We start from the raw sequence: 25,388 nt of genomic DNA on the forward strand, positions 1-25,388 counted from the left end.
CCCGACCACAATCAAGGGATTTCTGTACTGCATTGGAGATTGTAAGAAGGGCATCACATGCTCCAAGGCCTTTCCGAAAACCAAATTGCAAACTAGGGAATAGATGATTACCTTCAGCAAACCTATTAAGACGTTTTGCCAGAAGACGTTCAAAAACTTTAGATAATATGGGAGTTATGGAAATTGGGCGGTAATCAGTGGGACTTGAGCTACCACAACACATTTACATAGAGGAGTAACATTACCAATTCTCCAACAAGTGCTAAAAGCTCCTCTTCTTGCTAACTTGCGTAAAATAACAGATAACTTTGGAGCTAAGAAATCTGCTGTCTTTATAAAAAACAAAGGAAAAATACCATTAGGGTCTACACCTCCATAAGCATCAAGGTCCATCAACAGAGCTTTAATCTCACGAGATCGAAAAGCTAAACTAGTTAGTTTAGCCTCAAGAAAACAGGAATGAGGAAGTTCAAGTTTTTCATTACTCTGTTTACTGTCAAAAACATCAGCCAAAAGGGTTGCCTTTTCCTTTGGACAGTGAGTGACTGAGCCATCTGGTTTAAGTAAAGAAGGAACTGTTGCATCTACACCAAAGAGTGCAGATTTAAGGGTAGACCACCATTTATGTTCCTGAGTTGTACCAGAGAGGGATCTTTGGCGACGACTCGTTCAATGGTTGTCACAATATGTACCTACTCGACAGGTGGAAGGAGGGCACAGGAACAGAAGTTCTAAAGGTCTTAGCGTCAGCCAACACTTTCAGAAGCTTCAAAGCAGAAAGAGTACCATCAATTACAAGGTAGGGCCACAACTTCAGATCCAAATATCTGCACATGTCATTATTGGTCAGTACAAGCGAGGCTGAACTTTGAAGTGGAGTATTACGTCAGCTAGAAAGTGATACTTCTACCTTTTCTTTAGGGTCCCAAGTTCAAATCGGAGTCTCCTTCCTTCTTTTGGATTCCTCCAGAGGATTCCGACACAGAGGAACTCAAAGAAGGTACAGGTCAAGAGCCATGAGGTGAGGAAGATCTAAAAAGCTTGGGCATTGGCACTTCTGAAGTCAGTGTCTACAGTATTGGCTTTCTTCTTCCAAAACTCTACCCACTGCAGAGGAGGCCACAACATGCACTCGTAACAAGGGGATCAAAGCGAATAGACATGGCTTCTGCAAAATTATAAAGGAGATGGGGATCTACAGCATTTCTACTCAAACCTGCCACCACATTTGCATCCAGGCTTACCAGGCCAGACCCGTATATCTGCGCATGGCGTATACATAGCAGCAGATGCACAAAGACTGCAAAGAAAGCAAAAAAAAAAAAATATTGAAACAGCATAGTGAATTGAAGGTGCCATGAAATATGTACATGTGTACTACTAAAATCAAAGTGGCAGTGGTCTGTGAGGTGGGCACACTGTCAACAATTAGCTACTACCTCCACCTCGTAAATTCTAACAACTATTTCCAGCTTACTTGCAATTGTATCCTTTATACAAAGATGGTTTGCATTCATGGATGCTTACAATTTTAGCAATGGGTAAATGAATGAATGAGTAGAGGCAGTCTCACATTTATTATTTAAAAGAATTAAACAATAATATTTACAATAAATACAACCAGTGTATGGAAAAAGAACAAAACCTGAAAAGATCAACTGGATATCTTTTGCTAGTTGTAGTTTTTGAAATGTGAAAAATATTGAAATAAAAAGATTTTTGTGTTATGCAAAATCTTTGCATATACAATACATAATAATACAGTGTATTAATAACATTATTAGCTTTTCTGGTAATAAAAATATATAATTTCACTGTACTTTGCATATAATTTTGCCTAGTTGAAGAACTCAGACTCCCATAATTCTAAGTATATGATAATGTTTGGTGCTGTATTAAAAAAAAAAAACTGCCTCATATAAGGCAGGTATGGCAGCTATTGCCTCATTAGACAATAACATCATTCACAGTTTGAAAACTAAGTGTGCAATTCTCCTGAATCAAGATTCAGTAAAATTGCCCCAACACCTATTTTCTATTGTGAAAGGGGAGATAGCGCTATTGATGATGGGAAGTGGGAGCTGAAAATTATCATGTTAAAGCTATGCATACAGAACGTGAGCAACAACAGATATCAAAAACAAGAATGGCAGTGATAGTTTGTCTTCAATATCAACTATATTGGTATTACAGTGAAATTAAAGAGAGTTATGTACAAAATTTGATACCTCTATTTGGCAGCTAAATATCTTAACTTCAGGCATTTGCTATCTTCTTAATACTCATAATTTCACTTTTTTTTTTCAAACACAAAAACATCTATAATACTCTTGCGTTCACATTATTTCTGACCTGAACACTTACTGAATTTCAAACCTTAAAACAATTTTGCATAGTATCAATGTAAAAAGATTTGCATGAACCATGATAGGATTAGGTTTAATAAATTTAAAGTGTAATTTTAACGTTACAAAATCAACTAGCAAAGTAGTTTTTAAGTTGCTTCCAGGATATTTTACGGCAAAATAAATTCACGCAAGCATTTACATAAACCACATACCTACACTCTGATAGTATGCAAATATATGAATTGCACTTAAGAAGAGTTTCAGATAATTCACTGGTTCATCAGCTTTTGAAATATGGATTCATGAATCATTGTTGCCAGACAACTTCTTCAAAATATAATCCTTTACTAATTATGCAAGTTGCACACATTTTGGCACATCCAGTCTCTCATTTCTTCAGCAGTAGTAGTTTCATGCTACAGTAAATCATATTTGTTGCAAAACTTAATATGAAATACCAATTGCATTATTTACAATATATACATCATTGATATTATTCACTAGAAAGCAAGACTAAGAATAGGAAAAGTTTCACATTGAACAAATATTCACTAATGAAAATGTGTTGAGTGATGATATGAATAAACTTCTTATCACAAACTGAATGCGCACATTGAAGCTCTCATATGAAAATGATAGGCATGAGAAAGAAAAAAATATCTACACTGCTAATATGAAGCTGTGGACAAAGATTATGCATGAAAAAGATTTTTTTTTAGTCACAATGGAATGAAAAGGAAAGACACAACTCTACTATATACTCAAAACAAGCAGTGAATACAATCATCCATACACATGAAAAGAGAGAGGTCAGGTACTCAGAAATCAAATGAAATATAAATTAATTGACACCATCTTAAAAATTTCAATAAACTTGAAAGCAAATTTCATTTCAAAGGGAACCAAACAATTTTAACTTGACAATGAGGACATTAAGCAGTAAAAATGAGATCGATAAGATATGTGTTTACAAGTCCTTATGTCTTCAGATATAAAAGTGTGTTAGAATATACTGCATTAAGAAAATACAAGGAATACTGTATAGTGCTTCAAGATAAAGAATAAATAAAATAAAGGAGTATCCACTAAATAAATATACGAGGACACAACTTTAACAGAGATGGAGCATTCTTTTTACCTATGTATACAAAATCTCAACTGCACAAGACATCCTTTACCATGCATAGTAAAATAAAAAATAAGATATGAGAAACAAGGCATTTTTCTATAGCATCAGGCATTTCACACAATTATTTTACAAAGGTTTGGGTTGCTGTTTGGTTTCAAATGGGGCTTATTATAATAGTGTTTGGTTTCAAACTAAACAATTATAGTAAGCTCCATTTACATTTGTTGAAACATCTAAAGAAAAATTTTCAAATTACCTCAGTGTTAAGTTAACTTGCAAAGTTAGAGTTGGTTCAACATCGAAGCTCCTATAGTTTAAGACACTGAATTTCTTTACTTGATATGTTTAATGGATGAGTGAAATAATTTCTTTAGTAAACCTAAAGTGTTTTGTCAATAAAAAGTGATGAAGTACAACCTTTTTTTAATGGCTTTGGTAACCCCTTCTCTACCTTAGCTATGTTGAAATGATCTTTGCAATTGTTACTGTATCATGCTTAGATAAGTAATAACTGTACAGTACATTCAAATATGACCTTTATCATAAATTGTGAGATTGGTAACATATAATTACAGTATGTATGAGAAAATCATTAAGTTAGACTGGAAATATTTATAACGCTAGTCCAACCAATTTAGTTTGCAAAATCACTATGACTAAATCAGTACATCATAAAACTGAAGAATTTAATTGAAATATGATTTATCCTTCATTAATTTGAATAAATGGATAAACTAAAAGATCCAATAACCCTACATAAGCCATTGGGCAATAGATAATGTGTCAACAAACATGAAAAAGCCTTGAAAAAGTGACTCTGGAACAATTTGTATTTTATTAAAGTCCAGCAAAGCTGTTTAATATATGATTTGCTGAGACTAGCCTGAAGAATTTATGGAAAGTAAGACATTAATGAAAAATTATTAATTCAAGAGTAATATACTAATACTAAATTGGTTAACAGAAGAAAGTTTAAAATGTTTATTTTTATGGTTGGAATAAGATGCAATACTAATAAATTAATTCTTTAAGAACTGTATACTGAAAATGTAGGGGATTCTGATAAAATTCAGTCTCTGCCAAATGTTGAACACTTTCCCAATGGTTTATTGGGTGTTTAATTCATATTTGCACGTGACCAACTCAAAATGACATGTAAAATTTCATATTCCTTTACAGAGTCCTTATAAAAGAGTCGATGTTGTACATCAAAAGAACAGTAATTTTTCCATAGTCACACACATACCTTTCAAATGTCAAGGAACATAAATACATTATTAGACCTAGATGCCCTTTTCTTGACCAAATACAACTTGAACATTTTTCATACCTTTGATTTTCCAGATATAAAATATCTAACATGGATTACAATTTTTTCTAGATATACAGCATCTACTTATCTTACAAACTAATACAGCAACTGTTCCTAATTTATTGGGGGGGTTCAATGCCAATCCATCAGCAATAAAAGCTTTTCGTGCATGATCTTATATTACAATCTGCATTATTTTCAATACTGCATTCATCAACCAATATAACAGTAGTGTACTGGTAATTTTGTTGAGAAATAATTCTAACTAGACTGAATGATGTTCAATAAGAAAGTTAATTATTCAGTATACTTTTCTGAAATATATTTCAAACTGTGTACCTTACTCATCTTTTAAAAGGTAATTTTCAAAAGCATTAGAAGGTGTTAAGAAACCCAGCCACAAAATGTCAATTTATCAATCATTTAATAAAAAAAATAAAAAAATATGAATAATAATATAATGATTTACAGTTTTTCTCAGTTGTAAAGATAATTCAGATATGCCTTTTACTATTCAATGCCTTGTAATTCCTTATACAGAAAAATCTTTTCTCAAAATTAAGATATGTACCCATTTATAGTATGTTTCCTGTGATACTGCAATCCAAGAAAATACAAGATTTTCATATGTTGCAAAACAATGCAGTATATTTGAATGGTTAAATAAGTCATACGTAGTATGGCTACTTATTCTTATTTTTAGATTACAACTACTTAAAAATCGTGAAGAAATGCTTAATGTAGCATTATATAATGTATTATACATTTCTTTCAAGTCAATATGACTTAAATACTCCTTTGCTCCTAACCAGAGCAGGACTATTATTCAGTCTCAGTTACTTCCTCCTGAAGTTGCTCAAAATATTTACTTATGGGCTCATCATGTGGCAGGTGTAGCTCAACTCTTGGTAAAGATGTTATATTCAATATTTCCCTAACCTTTCTACCCATGGGATGCATTTACTTATAAATGAATGCTGTACAAAATATATATATAAATAAGAGATTTAAAAGTTTAAAATATTTAAGCTAATGGACATCCACTAGTATTAAATTTTATTAATGACAACTAAGAATATAATTTTAGGTATATGAATTTCATAAATTTGTGGTAAATGGAATCACTTATAAAGAATACTGTCATTCAACCTCAACTATTTGTTCTCATTAAATTTTACTCTCTCCCAAAGCCATAGGGAAAAAAAATAACTTCATTATTCCTTAAAAGGATAAATTATGTAATCATTTCATCATGCCAAAAAGGAAAATACAATTTTAACATTTCGCTAACATAAGGAAGAAGAAAATTGGCTCTAATAAGAGTTCAGAAGTAGGCAATATCAGCATAAAAAAGAGAGAGAGATATGTGTGTGTGTGGGGGGGGTTTAGGAGTGGCGGATACCTTGCCTGATAGGACCCTAATGAAGCAAGATATTGAGCAAAGGGATCTTCATTTATGATTAAATTATGATGAATAACATTGTTTTGGTTAATCAATATCCTCAAAAAACATATTCATAATAATCAGGATTAATTAATAATGTCTTTGTAAAAAATACACAGGAAAACTTTGAACGACCGTATCTCAAAACTATACTTATTAACCTTCAAATTCTATCTTCTCCCTTAGTTATAAAGATATAGCATTGAAATTCGGTATATAACTTAGAAAGACATTTTAAAACAATCAAATGTTGCCCTTTTTTCTCTTTTATTTTATATTGTTTTTTTTTTTTTTTTTCATTTTTTCCCCCGATTTTTAGGGTTATTTTTTTTTTTACCATAATGAAAAAATTCATATCTAGTAAAAAAAAAATTACTTTTAGAAACAAAAAAAATCTTCATTAGATTGGAGATCTACATCAGGTCTATATAGGGTAGTAATGCCAGGTCTTAATATCAATTACCAAGGGAGGAGATAGAATTTGAAAATCGCTAACTTTCAGGATAAATCGCCCTGGCGTCGCAAGACGAAGGTCATAGGCAAAAATCCTATAAAGTTTGGACATATCCTAAGTCACCTTATCAAGTGGTATGAATATCAAAGTCTTCCAACTTTAAAAAACAGCATTAGCTAGCCGGCCCCCTCAATATCTTATAAGATGTCTTACTCGGCACAAAAATGATAAAAATTCCTACTCAACTTATCCCTAAAGTTTACATGTAGTGGCAAGATATTTCACTCAAGTGTACTTCTGGAGCTATAATTGAAAGATTGCATCCTTTTTTTAAATGCTGTACACTACTGATTTCAGAAAATGAATAATCCCAATAAAGGCAATGATACGAGTATAACCATCGCTTACTTTATAACAACTTGATAGTGAATATGAAAAAAGAAAAAAAAAAGATAAAGAAACCACACATAAGTATTATAATCAAGTTAAATTTAGGTATCCTTGCAATCAAAGAAAAGATTGAAACTAAATTGTAGTCTCCTTTTGTGTTTACAAAATTTATCATAAGAATATCAAGCAAAAAAATATTCCTATTTTCTTAATATTTACATTTGTTGCTGTGTAAATAAACCCAGTGACCTTGGAAAAAGAATTCCAAACAAATATTAAGAAAATTAATATTACTTTCAAGATGGGATCATTCAAATAATTTCTATGTAATACTAGTGGATGTTATACACAATTTTTCTTTTATAATTAAGTGATATTTATACTGTACAGCATAAAAGACACCATATGATAAAGAGGAAAGAATTTGCCCTAGAACTTAAGGAAAAATTTAGATCCTATAAATAATCTCAGGCAACTGATAAAAACAAACAATGACAGCTATTCCAGATAAACCTTCATGGCCTATACTCTGTAGAAGAACCGTAGGCTTCAAAAACACAAAAGTAACTTGATCTACAGGTGCTATTATAACAATGATTGTAAGAGAACTAATAAATATACAGATGGTACTGAAATACAGTATATATGAATCTTCATAAATATATATAAATAATATAAATACTATAAGTCATTCCATAAAATATTATGAATATATTCACCCTTTGACAGCAACTAACATATGGTGTTACAAACAGTTACAGCACATTGGGAAGTTCTTCCCAACTTGATAGTTCATTACTGGGTAAAATTTAGTTCATGTGGAATTCAAAATAATTTTCTTAATTAAAATTATTAATCAGTAGCCAGTCTTCACATTAAGCTTGTCATGTGAATGCTTCATCTCTATCAAAACACTTCCTTAAATATAAATAGAAGACATCTGATACATCTACTAATTCTATAAGACCAAAATATCCATATCTATAAAATAAAATGCAAAATAACAATCAACAAACACATGAGGACCATAGATTGAAAAAATGTTCAACAAAAGATAAATATAACTGGTTTCAGTTCTATTTTAAGAAGTATAAGAAAACAAGGCAATTCCTCAGCAATTTCAACATTAGCTCTTTCTTTCTCTCCAGAGCAAACTGGAAAATAGCCAAAAATCCATAGAGGCTGAGTGCCATTAAAATCACACAGGCTGAGTACCATTAAAACAAGATAAAATGTTGCCATTACATAAGAAAATATATCAGCATATAATTATTCAAAATAAAAATACCCAAACCACTTATTGCATGCCTTCATGACATTTATCAAAATTAATTTCGAGAGTAGGATTTGCAGTGATGTAATTAAAATGTTTTCCATTATAAACTAAATTTGTAATATGGTTGAATGAATGTGCAATGTCCAGTTATTAATAAATTACCTTTTAAATTTATGAAATATTCATACTAGTTTCACATTATTCTCCGAATTTTCTAAACTTCATATTGCTACGATATTACTTGCATGTACAGCAACTTCACCACGCTGGGCAAGTTGCACTGTAAACATGCATGAAATAGCAACTAACTGTAAATCCATAATTCATTTAACAGAACTAGGGCTGCATCAAAATAAAAATAAAGCCTTATGCAATGTTGTATAACACTAAATTGTTTTTACATGAGGCACCACTGATCTTAGCCACTAGAGATTGATGGAAACATCTCAAAAGGATCTCAAATATATGTTGATATAATGCTACACATTAATACATATCTAAATATAAAATGTAAAGAGAAGAAAGTTTATTGTTTTTTTGAAGAGAACCCATTGAGTCCATGCTATATTTTATATCATAAACTAACAAGAATTGTTCAGAATAAAGGGAATTTTAATAAGATTCCTTTCAGGATATTAATAAATACTTTTTGATGTTAATTACTTTGATATTATTATCTGCTTCTCTCCAGCTATGTACAACAAAAAAAGTTCGAAGTCATACTTGTGACAGTAAATTGTCAGGACTCAAAGAGGCTTAAAGTGCGGTAGTTACTTTGGTATTGTTGACTGCTTCTCTTCATTTATGTGCAACACAGTTTATTAAAATGTTTGAAATCACACTTATGACCATAATTTGTCAGGATTCAGAGTGACTTAAAATTAAATTTACCATTCTCATTTTACCAATGAGTACTTTACTTGCTATATTATGGTTTCAAATTTCTTGTGTTGCATGTTATCTTCAAAATATGAGAAGTATTGTACAGTCATTACAGTCACTCTAAGTTTGATAGCACTCTCTCAGATATTCAAACCTAATGCACTCTTAAAAAAGTATTGACAAGTGAGTGGTAGTGGTCCAGGAAATCTCACATACTGAAGAGTAGCCTAGTGTTTCAGGTTCCAGAAACAAGTGTCTCGTTGTATTGAATTCTTACTGATATTTTGCTAAATTCTAAAATAAAATTGAACACTAATTTAGATTTTCCATTAATAATTTTTCTAACTGCACCATTCTAAAATTATTAATACAGGTAATCCTAAAAGAAGAGAGAATAAAACTTTGGAACTGCATCATTAACCTGAATACATCATGATCAAGAAAAAATTTCCAGTCATGCAGTTATCAAATCCATTTTCCTGAAAGAGCTTAGAAAATCAAGTCGAACATGGCTACAATACACGTTGATAAAATATCTTGGATTAATCTGAACTTTTATATCTGTTAGAGTGCTTGTTTATAAAATAACAACATTTAAATGAAACACCTTATACTTGCTACTCACAAACCATTGTTAAAGGTTAACCAACTATTTAAAAAAAAAAAATTCTGAATGTCTTGAAAGATAATTTAAGCTATAATGAAAATAAATATAGAATTTTAGAAATAAAATTTCTTATTTCTATAATCACCTGAGATTCATATTGTTTCTTTTCCAGAAGCTTGGTTTAATCTAAGTTTAGCCATAAAATTTAGTTTCCCAATTTCTTTCTCTTCAATAACTACATGACCTCAGTAAAGGCAGGAATATTCTAGCGGTAAGGGGTAACTGACGTGCCAGTGTCTTTGTCTCTTCAGTTTCAAAGTTGAAATTAGCCCTATCCTTTAGATAACAAGAGGCAGAGGCGAAGAGTGTGCTCATGTATATGAACATCAGGTGAGTATAGAAATGAGAAATTTCATTATTAAAATTCTGTTCATTTCTATGAATATACTCTGATGTTCATATAGCTGATTCCCACACACTGCTGTAGGTGGGATGCCAGTGAAGGAGAGATAGAATAAATTTAATTAAAAGCAACGTATGATTAAGATGAACTAACCTGGTTGATTACTTTTAACCATCTCAAAATATAGATTGAATTACAGGAATCAAGATGGTTTATTAAAGATATTTGTAACTTGTCCTTAAATGATAGCTTTTGATCTTGATACTTTTTTGATTGGTACCAAATCTGTTTTTAAATTAAAACCCCAATATCCTTGTAAATAAGTTATAAATTAACTGAACTAAAACAATTAATTTGATCAAGGCTTCACAGCTTAGACCATAGTAATCTTTATTAGCAAACCAGGATTCTTCAAGATAATGTTTAGCAAAAACCAATATGGTATCCCCAAGGACCTTCAAGATAATGTTTAGCAAAACCCAATATGGTACCCCCAAGGACCTTCAAGATAATGTTTAGCAAAACCCAATATGGTACCCCCAAGGACCTGCTACTAAAACTCTTTCCAAAGAAAGGTCCCTACATAATTTGAGGTAAGCTCTATTACTAAAATCATGTACATTCACTTTCAAGCTTTTTACTAGCTTTAGGTCTAATTCTTCTTGAGCTATTGTGACCAAACTTCAAAACTATCCATGATATTGTATTTATGATCTAGGCAATATGGAACCCTAAACCCATAAACCAAGTTAGAGACTACCTTTAATACCTGAATTTACCAAATAAAACTTACTGGATAAAGAAACCCATTTCCTGCTGCAGTGCTTTCATTCAATTTCAGAGAAGGGATTTGATGAAATTAAAAACTCTTAGCCTTACAAAATAATTTTTTGGCTTGGATGAGACAAAAAAAAAAAAAAAGACATCGTTTTGTTATCCCGAAAGGTTACTTTGACAGAGTGTTTGAAGTAAAAAAAAAAAAAAAGGTAATGTAAATATTCTAAGTGAAGCAGGATGCAAATGATCGAGTTCAGTTGAAACTTCGTTCACCCCAATAACAGTTAAGGGAATCATACGATATGTCATGCCAGTCACCTATGTACGACAATAAAGCTTAGGAGCTCTTACTTTAGCAAATGGAGGGATATTAGGATAAAAATAATCCACTTGGTCATCTACCTTACAATCTAGTTGTCTTATTGAGCGACAAGGATTGCGCGATGCAAGGGTTTAGCAGCAGAAGGGTCTTGAGTAATTAAAGATTTTAAGGTTCTAGGACAGGCTTTCGAATCTGTAATTCATAAAGAACTTTCAGAACCCTTACTGAAATAAATACTTGACTCAAATTAGAGCAATTGGTTAGGTTGGCAACGGGATTAGTACGACTGAGTTACTGCTTTCATCAAGAGAGGACAAAAGCTTAGGAAGCTCATCACTATCTAAAATTAGGTGATTATATGAACTGCCTTTTAACTTGATCAACAGCCATCAGAACTTAATTTCCCATGATAAGAACCGTGATGGACACACTTTCTACAATGGTTATTTAAATCACAAAATGATACACACAGTCCATGCGAATAATGAACTTCCAGGAACAATTTCCGTGTACACACCATCCAGTAATTGCTAATAAAACCAGAGGAAGTCATCTTTATGCACAGTAATACGCAAACTATCTGGAGAGGGTCAGATCACAACCGACATAAAACTCTTCAGTTTCTCAGACTGGCATATCAGTTACTACTTACTGCTAGAATGTTTTCCTACCTTTACTGAAAGGAGAGAAAATTTTAAAATTTCATGAGTAAAGGTCGATTAAACGGAGTTTCTGTAGAAGAAAAATGAACATCAGGGTAGGTTAATAAAAATAATAATTTAGTACTAATAAAAGAGATTATTTAAAGCCAAAATATTATTTTCTTAGACAGTTTTCAAGAAGTCAATGGATTTGGGAATAATGAAAAACTGTAAACTATTATCAAAGAAGAAAAGTTCAAATAGCAACTGATAATGACATTAATACTTTTAGAATTACTACAATGAGTACTAAAAGTGGGAAACAAAATATTGTAAAAGGACTTATGAAAACATAAGTTTCAATAAAAAATATCAAATTTATAAATGTTCGCTTTAACACATACAAAACATGGTACATTATATATCAAATTTAGTTTGAGTTTCTCTGAAGGTAAACAATATTTCATGAAAAAGTAGTTAACATGGACATAAAATACACAAAATTTCTTCTATATAGTTCATCATATTTGTAGCTTACTATAAATATGAATTAAGAAAGTATGTGAAATTCAATATGTTTTATGAGGTCTAAATATCCTCTTATGGAAAAGTTCAAGATACTGGTAAAAGCATGTGAGCTAAAGAAATTGAGCAATAGAAAGAAACGCACATCACATCACTCTTTTGACAAAGAAAGAACTAATGTAGAGCTTGAAAAGTGTAGAAAAAAAAACTAGGTTGCATTACAAATTCTGGCCAAATACACATTCCTAGTAACATATAGTAAAAGATGACTCCAAAACTATCACATTTCAATGACATCCACTTTCACTATAGTATCTCATGTAATTTACAAATGCTGAGGTACATGGTACACGTGTAAACATGATTCCTTGGAAAAAAATTATATATCTACTAAGGGCATCCCCAAGGGCTGGGGTTAGAGGAACCTGGCTGATAAAAGGCAACAATATAACAAGCAAACCACAAATAAACAGCCTTGCACCATAAAGACAGGCCTAAGCAGTTGGAAGTTGACCTAAGATGCAAGCCTTCTGAAGACTGCAATCCATTTCCATTCTCTCTTAATACAGTGATCATATCTTAAGTTTATACCATACTCAAGTTATAGAGAAAAATGTAAAATTTTAAAAGTTATGGCAGTGTGCATACTGACTGGCAGACTAGAAATATCCTCAAAAGTGTACAATATCTGAATATCTCATAAGACACTATCTGAACCTTAAGGTAAGACAATCACTATTATATTTCACTGAATAAATTTAAAAGGTGTTATTTCATCTTTTAAATATATAAATATATGAAAAGAGAAAATTTTAAATGATGAACTTCACTAAGACTAGCTACACTCGGCTTTAAATTTTCGCTCTGAAAAACCTCATAATTCATTGAATATATTTCAAACCACAAAATGTATGAACAATAAAGGAAAAAAAATGATAAAAGACCTTTAACAAATTAACGGCCTGTAACTGGTGAGATTTCAGTCACATTTTAAAACCATCTCTTTTCAAAACAGCTAGGAACCATACGCTGAATTTTAGCTCTTGCCATCACTTTTAATCTTGAAGTTAAACTGTACTGCAAAACCCTGAGATGAAATGGTCTACTTACAAATCCTTTTGTTCACAAGAATCCAATTCAAAGCTAGACATCAGATAAAGAGTTTTTACATTGAAGTTATCCAGCAATACTATGGTTTTTCCTCTGAATAGTAAAGCATACTATAAAGTATACTGATAACTATTTCAGCAGCTAACAATGAACATGACCTTATGCGAGGTTGTGCTTCCTTCAAATCAGAGTCAATCAGTACTGTCCACGATGTTGTTCAGATCCTGAAAAGAAAAATACTGTACTGTATAGTAAGTAATTTAGGACTTTCCTAAAAAAATCAAAACTAATCAAGACAAAAAAAAATTACAAAATCTTGTGCATTAGTCTTTGACTAAATATGGCAGCTAAAATACAGCATTATGTAATGGACCCAACCTAGATGAACCCATTCAAACATTAATTATTTCAATACTTGAGAAGGGTAAACCTGAAAGAATATCGCCAGCAATACTGCTATTCTAAAGGAACTTAAAAACATGAACTCCATCAAATGTAAATAACTGATAATAAAATTAATAAAGCAAATGAATAAGTAACACTGAAAAGAAACTGTACTAACATTAAGTGACAATCATTTATTCCATTTATGAATAAGGAGCTATGTCCATCCACACAAATAGAAAGTGAGTGACAAAAAATACCAAGTTACAGAAAAACATTAGTGCTAATTTCTTGAGTAAAATCTGATATTTCATATCAGATATTTGTTTTCACGATTAGCGCCTGTTCTTAAATCATGTGATAGGAAAAACTTAGTTGCAGAGGAAAGAAGTAACATAACTGGAAGTACTCTTCTTGACAACTACTAAATTCATGATACCTAAGAATATGTTAAAGACAAATTCAAGCGGAGTTTTATGCTGTACGCAATGTTAGCGCTAAATCTGACCAAGCCAGGCTATAGAGAGGCAAGCAATTTTGGAAAATGACTCTGTGTAGTTCAAAAATATTAAATGTGATACAATGACAATGGACATGATAACAACTTGACTTACAGTTGGTTGCAGGCTCAATATTTATGAGTAGAAACTAAAAAACAAGACATAGGATGAGAAGATGAATAATTGTAGTTGAGATACTTTTACACCTCCCCCCAATAACAATACTGATATGCAGGGAGCAGTTCTCCTAATGGAGCGCAAGATACACAGGATCAAAGATAAATTTGAGCTTGTGATTTTCTCAAGAAAAGCCTATTTAACCAAAGACACACCATCATAAATAACTCTATCACATCTATCCCAGTTAGTACAAAATGGCTTGACCAAACCCTAAGCATAAGAAAATATTAGACAAAGGATCACACAAAAAATAATTTATATGAAGGCCACAAAATTCCATCAAGATTTGGATTTGCGGCCATACCATCTAACAAAAAAAAATTGCTTCTCTTTCCCAAAAATTGCTACTTTTTCACGGAAAAACCTTATCCGGTAAATACAGAAGTCAAACTTATCAAAAGCATACCACCACGAATATTTCTAATTCAGTATTCTGAGTTTATCCTGCTTATTTTCAGTCATCGGTCTTCTAGTGGTTTCTAGCTTCAACTTCAGATACAAAATAAAATTTCAAATTGATGGACTACTTGTAGAAGTTACCAACATAGCTGCAAATGGATGTTAATATAATAATGGGAGTCTTTCTAATTATAGAAAGCAAATTTGATTTTGTTAGCCATTTCACTTTTGACATAGATGAGAGAACTCACTCAATAATTAACCCCAAAAAGGGAACATCTTACTTAATGGCATAAATGTTGATACAGTACTGACTCGTCCTTTTATTAGGGGGACGAAAATGGATATAAGTACAGTATTTTGCCCTTTGGAAAAACATAACACAGTAAATTCTATAAAATATTTCTTTGGCACCCAATGTTACATTTACCAATAAATCATGGAGACTTATCTGTATCTAAGATGAGAACTAAAGTAATAATATAATGATAGTGTTCCAGAGTTTCCATAAGAATAAAATATAGAAGTTTTGAAAAAAATTCTCAACATTTGTCTTCAGCAAATCCAACACTTAAGTAAATTACAAAATACTACGGTCCTTTATTAACTTCTAATGGTAATGATCAAATTTATACTGAAAACATGGCATTTTTACTAGTCATGCAAGAATAATAACTTAGTATACAAAGATAATCGGCCAAATGACAACTTTCCATGGGAAAGTGAGAAACTGCTACCTAAAATAAAGTATAAATTCTTCAAACTAAGCAGACAAAACTCTCTTCTTATAAACATAAATGGTTGTACAAACTGAATAAAAAGTGCAATTTCAACTAACACAAGATCCACCTTTGATTAAAACCATGCAATGGAGGATGGTCTGCCTACCTCCGTGTGTGGGGTGGAGGTGGTGGGGTGAGATGTGATGCGAGTGTTGGTTTCCCCTTGACGCATCTCCATAGGGAGACAGGTGGGAAGAAACTGAGGTAGGGGTGCCTGGGTTTGGGTATGGTCCTGTGGATAACACTTATACATAGCACAAAATCTCAAATAAAATTGTCACACAACAAATCAAAAGTCAAAAAAAAAAAAAAAATCAACCATGCACACTTGCATCTTGCTTTCAAAAACATTTACCAAACATGCAGATTCCCTAAATAAAGAAAAAGATAATCACACCAGGATTCTTCAATTTTGTGATAATCTCTCATTAAGACACATTTCTACTTTACAATATGTGAGCTATGAGCAAAATTACTTCCATGCATAGCATAAAACATTAAGATTCTGGTGCTTTTTTTTTTGCTCATAAAAATATAGAACACTTTGCTGCAGTACCCAAAAAAATTACTGAATTCATCTATATAGCTTTGGTATAGCTGAAGCTCTCTATGACTGCAATCTTCATGTGCTTGGTTATCTGGGAAGTGAGCAAATTATCCAATGAGTAATGCAATCAAAATTAGGATTTACGTGAAACCACCAATACAAATGTAGATAAAAGTAGTTAACATCATGTGTCCTCCAGTCAAAAAGGGTTCATGCATACTTCAATCTTCTCTCAATTTTATCAACACTTATGGCAACATTCAAGATTTACAATAATTATATAAAACCTATTGAAACACTTGAGATAGAAGTTTTCAGCTATTTTTGAAAGGGAAAATTCCCAACTCATTATCTTGGCCAATATCCAAATTCATCTGATATTTAAATCTCATTCCACATACTTTTAACATAAAATACTCTACCTGACCTGAATCAGATAGAGTACCAAACAAATCAAGTATTCAAATTATACACTTCTTCGTCTGCATCTTTTCCCACTTTTATGTGGGGTCGATGTTTCTGACAAGCGTTCTCCATCTACCTCTTTAAACCAGCCCGCCTATGACTAGGTAGCCCTTGCCGATTTTTTGGAGGGGTCAGGCGAGGACGCCCTAGCATTAATTCTAATATCACAATCTCCACTGAAAATATTTGTTTTGGTTAATTTTTCATGGCCAGATGCCTTTCCTGCCGCCAACCCTCCCCCATTTACCTGGGCTTGGGACCGGCACCAAGTTGAGGCATGTAACACTGAACTTTGCTCTTATTTTTTTATTCTCTAGCTCTCAATCGTTTCTTAGCTACAAGTCATATTTTTGTGCACTTCAGTCTATAATTTAAATATTTCTACTTTACTGCATTTGTATTAGTGGTTTCACATAACGGAGCCTTTGTAGGGTGACGGCCAGATCCCGTAGAAAACGGGAATATTCTGAACTGTGGCCGTCGTTCTAAAAACGATTTTGGCGGGAGAAGATAACTTAAAAAACCCACCTAACCTATGCTAAAAGCCGTATCCTTGCCCGGGGGGGCTTCCCCGCCCCCCCTTACACAACAGTTTCCTTACCTACGAGTACAACGGGAGAAGCTAACTTAAAAAACCCACCTAACCTATGCTAAAAGCCGTGTCCTAACCCAGCGCCCCCCCCCCCCCCCTTACACAACATATTTAAGATCCGTAGACCATTTCCAAACGTTTATATTCTATACAAGATAACAGTCGGAGCGATAATAAGCAAATTAGGACGCTTGGCCGTAGCGCTACAAACTACCCCACATAGCTCCTAATTTTGATTATATTACTCACTGGATAATATTCAAATTATACACTGAAGTGCACAAAAATATGACTTGTAGCTAAGAAACGATTGAGAGCTAGAGAATAAGAATATAAGAGCAAAGTTCAGTGTTACATGCCATAGCAAACTTGTATTATGACTGACATTACTTTGTATAAAAAATAACTGATCTATACTAGCCCACTCAAGTGGTCTTCATATATCTTTGGTAAATAATTCCAGTATTAAAGATGATGACAATCTGCAAGCTGGCTAGCAATGCCATGCATGTACAGTACCCAACAGATCTTAAGGTTAAAGGCATATAGGAGCCTATTTTTTTTATAGCCTCTGCCGACAATATATGTACAGTACTGTATTTAAAACTGTTTTATGCAGATACCTATCCATCTTTTATGTTCCCTTTCCATCTGATTGTGCCTATAGCAAAGAATAATGAAAAGAATACCATTTTCCAGTAAGTGTAGTTGTTCCTACACATAAACAAACCCTAGTCCTTTAACAGGAGTATTTCTCATTGTAGTTGGAACTCGGCTATGAGGATTATAACATGGTAACAGTCGCTAATGGTATGTAGCGGGGAAGATCTGCCCCCATCCCAGCATACTGTGAAGCTACTTTGTTTTCAGTCATCTGGCTGTTTTATACGTTTGCATTTTTTTAAAATAAAGGTTTTGGTAGATCGCCATGTGCAAAGAATATTAGGCCCATTAGGACTCTCTCTCTCTCTCTCTCTTTTAATAGGCTAAAGTCTCAAGTACAATACTGAGACAATCTACTGGTAAACGGCAATAACCTGGAGGTTGGGTACAACGTAAATGCTTTCTCTTTACTCTTCTTATCGACCTCGTACTTAATTAGGACGACACTGCTTACCTCCTCCGAATAGTGTTGTGCCATTCAAGTTATTAATGACCATAAGGGATGTCTTCTGGATTTGTTAGTAATTCCTGTGTAGATTGTTCAAGGAATTTTTTAATGGCCGATCAAAATCTTCATTCTCTCGTGTCTCGTGCCAGGGACAATAATCTGATTTAAATAATCATTGTGCGGAATGGGAAGGCCTTACTGTTCTTCTTATGCAAATGTAAGTTCAGATGGTAGATGACCAGATTAAGTGTTCCAAAAGTAAAGGGAGGCAAATGTTTAGTTTGGGGGAAATTCTAGGAAAGCCTAGGTTAGTTGATTACAGCAGGGATGATGTGATAATGCCACTTGAGATATTAATGAGCTCTCAGGTTTGAATAGTAATGAGATTCAGAAGCTCTTATCGTCTTTGACTTTATTTATCAAACATAAGGTCAGTGAATCTTTGGGCAACGACAAAGATTCTAGTCTAACCATCCCAGTTTTGAACCCCATCCTAACTCAAATTTTGCCTAGTGGATCTAGAACATTAGTCAGTAAGGGTTCTGATGGCGCATAACAAATGACAAAATCGATCGTCTCTCTAGAAGCCTCACACTCTCGAATTACTTCGTTGTCCTACTGCGATACCCTTGGATTTCCGTTATCCAGTCTGCTCATTACAACCACTGGATTCCAAGGTAGAAGACAGAGATGAAAATCTGTATCCAAGTGAAGTAAGTGCTTGTGAGCAACCACTTCTATTCATTTATTGATGGTGTGGCATATTGTATGGCTCCTGTGGAACAAAGTACCTGTCTTAGCTAAATCTTTCAAAGTTTTAACAAAAGAAAGCCATTGGGCTGCATCATGTTTCAGGTTGCAGTGTACATCAGTATAAAGTAGGATCATTCAATAGCACATCTCAAGTTTTTGCTAGCAGTGTGCCAGTACCTCAATTGCTGAAACGAATCCTTTGCCTTGCACAGCACAGGAGCAAAGGTTCCCATTCAAAGTAAACAAGAATGAATGCATAGGTTTAAAATTTTAGACAATTCATCTGGCCAGGAAGATGAAGATGAAGATCTTACAGAGGAAGGACCCGATTCAGATAAGGCATCTCCTTTTCAGTAATTAAAGAAACTTATTTTTGATAGGTACCCAAAGAAGAGGAAGAGAAATAAGATAAAATAGTGAGCCTGAATGTACCGTCAAGCAAGAAAACTCTAACCCAAGACAGTAGAAGGCCATGGTACAGAGGCTATGGCAATACCCCAGACTAGAGAACAATGGTTTGCTTTTGGAGTGTCCTACTCCTAGAAGATTTGCTTACCATAGCTAAGAGTCTCTTCTATCCTTACCAAGACAAGTGGCCAATGAACAATTACAGCGCAGTATTTAACCCCTTAAAAGGGAAAAAGAATTGTTTGGTGATCTTAGTGTTGTCAGGTGTATGAGGAGAGAGGAGAATATGTAAAGAATAGGCCAGACTATTCAGTGTGTGTAGGCAAAGGGAATATGAACCGTAACCAGAGAGAAGGCTTCAATGTAGTACTATCTGGCCAGTTAAAGGACCGCATAATTCTCTAGCGGTAGTATCTCAACGGGTGGCTGGGCTTTAGGTTCTGTTGTAATGACAGGTGATGTAGTGTGATAGAAGTTTTTGTTGTGTACATTTAATTATTTTTAGGATTATTTTTAGTTAATCCTGACTCAAGAAAAATATATCGGTTCATGTGCCTGTTTTTTTTAATCAAGACTGATCTCAGATATTTACCAAGGTGTTGATCCAATCTCAGTGGTTGAGATTTCAGGGCATCAGCCAGTTACATTGTATGTAGACAACTGACTAATTTTTTAACACATCCCTATAAAAGATTCAGGTTCATCAGATATGGTTGCTCAGGTTTCTACATTAATTGGAGTCCTAGCCAATGGAAAAAAAAGTTCCTTCTGATACCGTTTAAAAGGATTCTATATTTAAGGATCATCATGGTGATAATTCCTTTCCAAGCTTTTCTGTCAGAAGAAAGGATTCAGTCCTCCCTGCATTTCTTGAAGTGCAAGTAAATGAAAGCATTGTCGGTTTGAATGTAGACGAGTACCTCGAGACCATAGCATCTCCTGAGCAGTTAATTTTGATGAGTCTATTAAAGACAAGTGAAGTAAAGTTATATCTCAACCCCAAAAAGGGAAGTTTTGCATCAGTGAAAGTAAAGATTTCTATGGGCAAATATGAAGTTCTGCTGATCACCCAGCAGATAATAATGATCTTGAAAATGAGCACAAAGCGTTTAGAATTCCAAAGGAATGTCAAAACTCATGGCCAGGATGGTCTCAAATAGCCTGCAATGTGACAAGACTTTTTAACCCGAGATACTAAAATTGTTACAGTACATATAACCAAGAAAAATGTAACTAAACCGTTAAAATTAACCCAAATATATCTTTGGTAAACAAGGATGACCAGCAAAAAAAGTTGTAATCTTCAGTCTTGCCAATAATAATTAGCAAATCTTTGATAGCCCTCAAGACCATAACCAAGTGCACAAGGAATCTGAGTTTTACACTCTTAATGTAGACTTACACAAATGATAGGTTTGTAATATACTAAAAGGCATTACATTTCAAGTTGCAGATGGGATAACTTGCTTTTGCAAATCATAAGGATTGTTAAATATACAATTAATGCATCCAGTACCTCAACTTCATGGTTTGAAGAATTTCAATTTACAAAATGTATAACTTGAATATTCCAAATTTTCAATTCTATAACAGGAAAGTGTACTGTAGAAAAAATTTTAAATCATTTTTTTTTTCCAGATTGGCCACCTAAATTTGTCATCTATTGTTAGTACCTTCTTTACATTCATCTACAAATTCTAGAGTTTATAATCATGTTATTCATATCAGGGATAATCTTCTTTTGAAGTTTTATTATTCGAATTTGTTGTTTTCCTTTTATTCACTATCTTCAAATTCTTGAGAATTGGAAAAAATGACTAAGAACAAGTTTTATATTACTGCATGGTATAAGAAAAAGTTTTTGATTCAAGATCTAGATAACTGTGACGGCAAGGTGAACAAGAAAAATATTGACATGCAAAAGGTCAGGGAAATTAATGGTAGTGCAACAACAAATAAAATAAAACAAGGATATGTTTTTAAGCAATCTCAAAGTTCTTAATGAGGAGCATTGCAGGCGAGGATGGGGATGTGGTGGAAAATATTCAACTTTAAAAAAAGAGTGACACTTACCTGATGGGGAAAAGCTATCTACTGATTTCCCGACATGGGAAACCAACTTCATCATTTCACTGGATAACTGGCCCTGCAGCGGTCCTATCCCAGGTAAGTAATTGGAAGCACTTATCTGTGAAGAATTCATCTGTCAATATCAAGAGAATTTATATGCAATAATAAACTTTTCAAAATAACATAAAACTTCTTATCCTCTATTACCAATGTGTGAAAATTGGCATAAAAAAATGGACCGCTGTAATACCAAGAAGTTGGAAACAGGAAACAAACCACAAATAAAAAGTTCTTGTCTGCAGTAATTAATAAATTCATAAAATATTAGACGAACTTAGTTGTTTAGTATAAATTACACTTATTTAAAAATATAACAGGTTCAAGTTGAAAAAAAAAAAATGGAATTTCAAAAATAAAAATTTTTATTTCTATACCAGCCTGATGTTCATATAATTTCTCCTCTAGAAGCTCACTTTAATTAAAATATTGAAAAAGTTTCCCCTTAAATAAATACATACCCTTAGTAAAGGCATGGAACATTCAACAGTAAGTGGTAAGAAGCCCAGAACATACACTGCCAGACATTGTCCTTTCAATTTCGAAGTCAAAATTCTGGCAGTAAGTGGTAAGAACCCAGAACATACACACTAGGGGTCTTTTTGTCCTTTCCTTTTCAAAGTTAAAATTATCCCTACAAGGCAGTACGGAAGAGGGTAGGCTTGCATATGAACGTTGTGCGAGTGTAGAAATAAGATACAGTATTTTAATATTAAAAATCTGTTTACTTCTAAGAATCTCCCCTGATGTTCATATTGCTGACTCCCACACTTAGGTGGAGGTGGGATGCCAGTGAAGGAAAGAGATAGGATAATGTTAAGTAAAAACAATATACCATGTTTTTTATTTATTAACCTGGTCTAGCTCACTTCCATGAAACCACTTAAAAATACGAGACTCCATATTATTTACTAAAGCTATTTAAAAGACTGGGCATAGATTATCTCTAAATGATAATTCTTCCTCTAAATGATACTTTTGATTGATTCCAAATCTATTATTAAACCAAAACTCCATATACTCACTAATATGAGTCATAAATTAACTGAACTTGAAATTAATTAGACCATGGCCCTACAGCCACTATGGGCCCTAGAGCCTTGCTATTTTCATAAACCCATATTCTTTAAGATAATGTTTAGCAAAAACAGACTTGGTATGCCATCGGGCAGCTGCTAAAAGTTAAATCTTTCCAAAGAAAGATTTCTACAAAAATTAAGGGAAGCAGTAGCACTATCATGTAACTTAATTTTCGAGCCGTTTGTTAAATTTGGATCTAATTCCTTAGCTTGGCCACTGATTGATTTCAAAGCTTAGGAAACTATTAAATTTTTCTTTTAATTCTTTAGGTAGTTTTTGCACAATTTGGTTTACCTTTACATAAAGCAGGGTCCAGTTTTGTTCACCACTTTCCCTGATGCCAAACAGATTGAGCATTGTTTGCTTTTCCCAGCTTCAGCTAAAACTTGTGTAAATTCAACGACACATTTCCTTGCAAATCTTTTGTCCATAGTGATAAAGGATAAAATGTAATAATATATCAGTCATATTCTACTTAATGTCATTTGTAACAACTGTGGTAATTATTTACTATCGTACAAAAGTTGAAATGCAGGAAATCAGGTGTTATCTGAATCATTGGTTCATAACAAAACAGCTGTTTTTCATTCGTTGTTTATAACTATGTCCATTACTAAAGATATTTTTCTATTTTTCTCTCATGATATTTGCAAAATCTTTGGAGTATTTCTTAGACTAATAGTAATTTACTACATTCTGATAAATATATACTTCTAAAATATAAAACCCTTACAACAGGAATATCAGCCCCATAAAATAGTCAAAGGACAACTCGGTGGTTTCCTAGATTATACCATTATAAAGAAAAGTTGACTTGCATGATTTTATTACAAAATTTCCACTTATGTTAGCCCAAATAAATTCAAAATTTGCCAGAATATTTAAAAAAATATCACTAGATAAACTGAAGATGTTATAATTATCTGCCTAAGCAAGATGAAATTTTTTGTACATTGCCCATTAATTTTCATTATTTACGCAATAATCTTTAAAGGTGATGCACTTAATATAGAAAGACCGGCATTTCTGCATGTGCAGTCTAAACAACAAATCATACATAGACATGTAAAACATTCTGAAACAATAATAAATCAAAATTAAATATGCTATATTCCCTTACGATGCCTTCAAATGTCTACTAAATAAACTAAATGAATATAATATGTCATAAGCAACTTGCCAGAACAAGCAGCTTTACTGTTGTAAAGATCAGATAACTTAGATAGCACTTGCTTCCCAAGATTAACCTGAAATCCACATTAATATACCAGACCTGCGGCACATGACAATTTTAATAAATCATGTAATTAATAAGTCTGGGTTTTATCATTAAGCTTGAAACATTCATTACTTCAAGAGGACATAATTACTTCAAACTAACATTCAGATCATTAGATTCCTTAAGTTAACTACCAAAGGAATCTACATACATACATATACCAAAGGCACTTCCCCCAATTTTGGGGGGTAGCCGACAACAACAAGAAACAAAACAAAAAAGGGGACCTCTACTCTCTACGTTCCTCCAGCCCCGTGGCCGCGGGGGCATAAAACAATTAGAATTGCGCCAACGTTATCCCTGCGTGTCGTAAGAGGCGACTAAAAGGGACAGGACGTGGGGGCTGGGAACCCCCTCTCCTGTATAAAAAATCCTGTGAGACAGCAACAAAGGAATCTAATGATTAGTCTAATTCCATTTTCATAGACATCTAGACCTGCTTAAGAGATTATTCATAATACAGTATCCAAAAAAATATAAATTATGAATGAAATATGCTAAATTTTTTTTTTTTTTTTTTTTGGTATCAATAGTAAACTTCAACATATCAACAATGCATGCTTATTTTCAAATTATTAAAACCTCAAATGGACAAAGACAACCCTACAATGAGCCCAAGGTTTGAGTCGGTAGCCTTACTAAACTGTTTCTAACAACAAAAATAACCATTTGGCTTGAGAGATTCTTGCCAAAACCCAGAAAGTTATTAATCGAAACAAGCCTGTGCAAAATATATCCATGGTTAAACAAGGAAAAAAGTTATTTAATATGGTCCGATGTAGATTTATGGAAACTCATTTTTATATAAGCTAAAAATGCTGATTGATATAAGACTTAGCTTTATATCATGATACACTAACTGATATCATCATGTTATGAACCTTTGTATCCTACAAATTGCTTTACCGCTGTAATGAAAAGATGATCAAATCAGAATTCTGTTCATAAGATTTATTCTTAAATCCACATCTATATAAAAGATTTGTGGCACATAACCTAAACTAATTTATTCTTAAATCCACATCTATATAAAAGATTTGTGGCACATAACCTAAACTAATTTTATTCACATAATTTCAAAGAAAATTTTCTTAATGGGAGAGTGGGGTTGATACCATTCGTTAACTTGTAAATTTTTTTTACAGAGTACTACGTATTTGT

The 25,388-nt window shown here is 33.0% G+C and overlaps 2 protein-coding genes across 13 annotated transcripts in view; one reads left to right on the forward strand and one right to left on the reverse strand.

Annotated features, from left to right (window-relative positions):
- LOC137660245 (uncharacterized) overlaps nucleotides 1–9,838 on the forward strand; it is a 123,134-nt gene extending 113,296 nt beyond the window's left edge. The window contains exon 8 of the transcript XR_011047661.1: nucleotides 9,609–9,838. The gene's annotated coding sequence lies outside the window, so the exon portion shown is untranslated. The remainder of the gene's footprint in view (nucleotides 1–9,608) is intronic.
- A 1,631-nt stretch (nucleotides 9,839–11,469) lies between these two features.
- The window catches only part of yem (yemanuclein), a 96,361-nt gene continuing 82,442 nt past the window's right edge, over nucleotides 11,470–25,388 (reverse strand). For 6 of the 12 annotated variants that reach the window (XM_068394989.1, XM_068394982.1, XM_068394988.1 and 3 more), the window contains 3 exons: nucleotides 21,815–21,944; nucleotides 15,972–16,097; nucleotides 11,470–13,844 (listed from right to left, as the gene is read on the reverse strand). In XM_068394989.1, coding sequence (XP_068251090.1) covers nucleotides 13,816–13,844; nucleotides 15,972–16,097; nucleotides 21,815–21,944 — 285 coding nt within the window. In that variant the 3' untranslated portion in view covers nucleotides 11,470–13,815. The remainder of the gene's footprint in view (nucleotides 13,845–15,971; nucleotides 16,098–21,814; nucleotides 21,945–25,388) is intronic. The other 6 variants (XM_068394983.1, XM_068394981.1, XM_068394980.1 and 3 more) reach the window with 3 other exon arrangements.

This window comes from Palaemon carinicauda, chromosome 20 (assembly GCF_036898095.1).
Source record: "Palaemon carinicauda isolate YSFRI2023 chromosome 20, ASM3689809v2, whole genome shotgun sequence".
NCBI classification, from domain to species: Eukaryota; Metazoa; Arthropoda; class Malacostraca; order Decapoda; family Palaemonidae; genus Palaemon; species Palaemon carinicauda.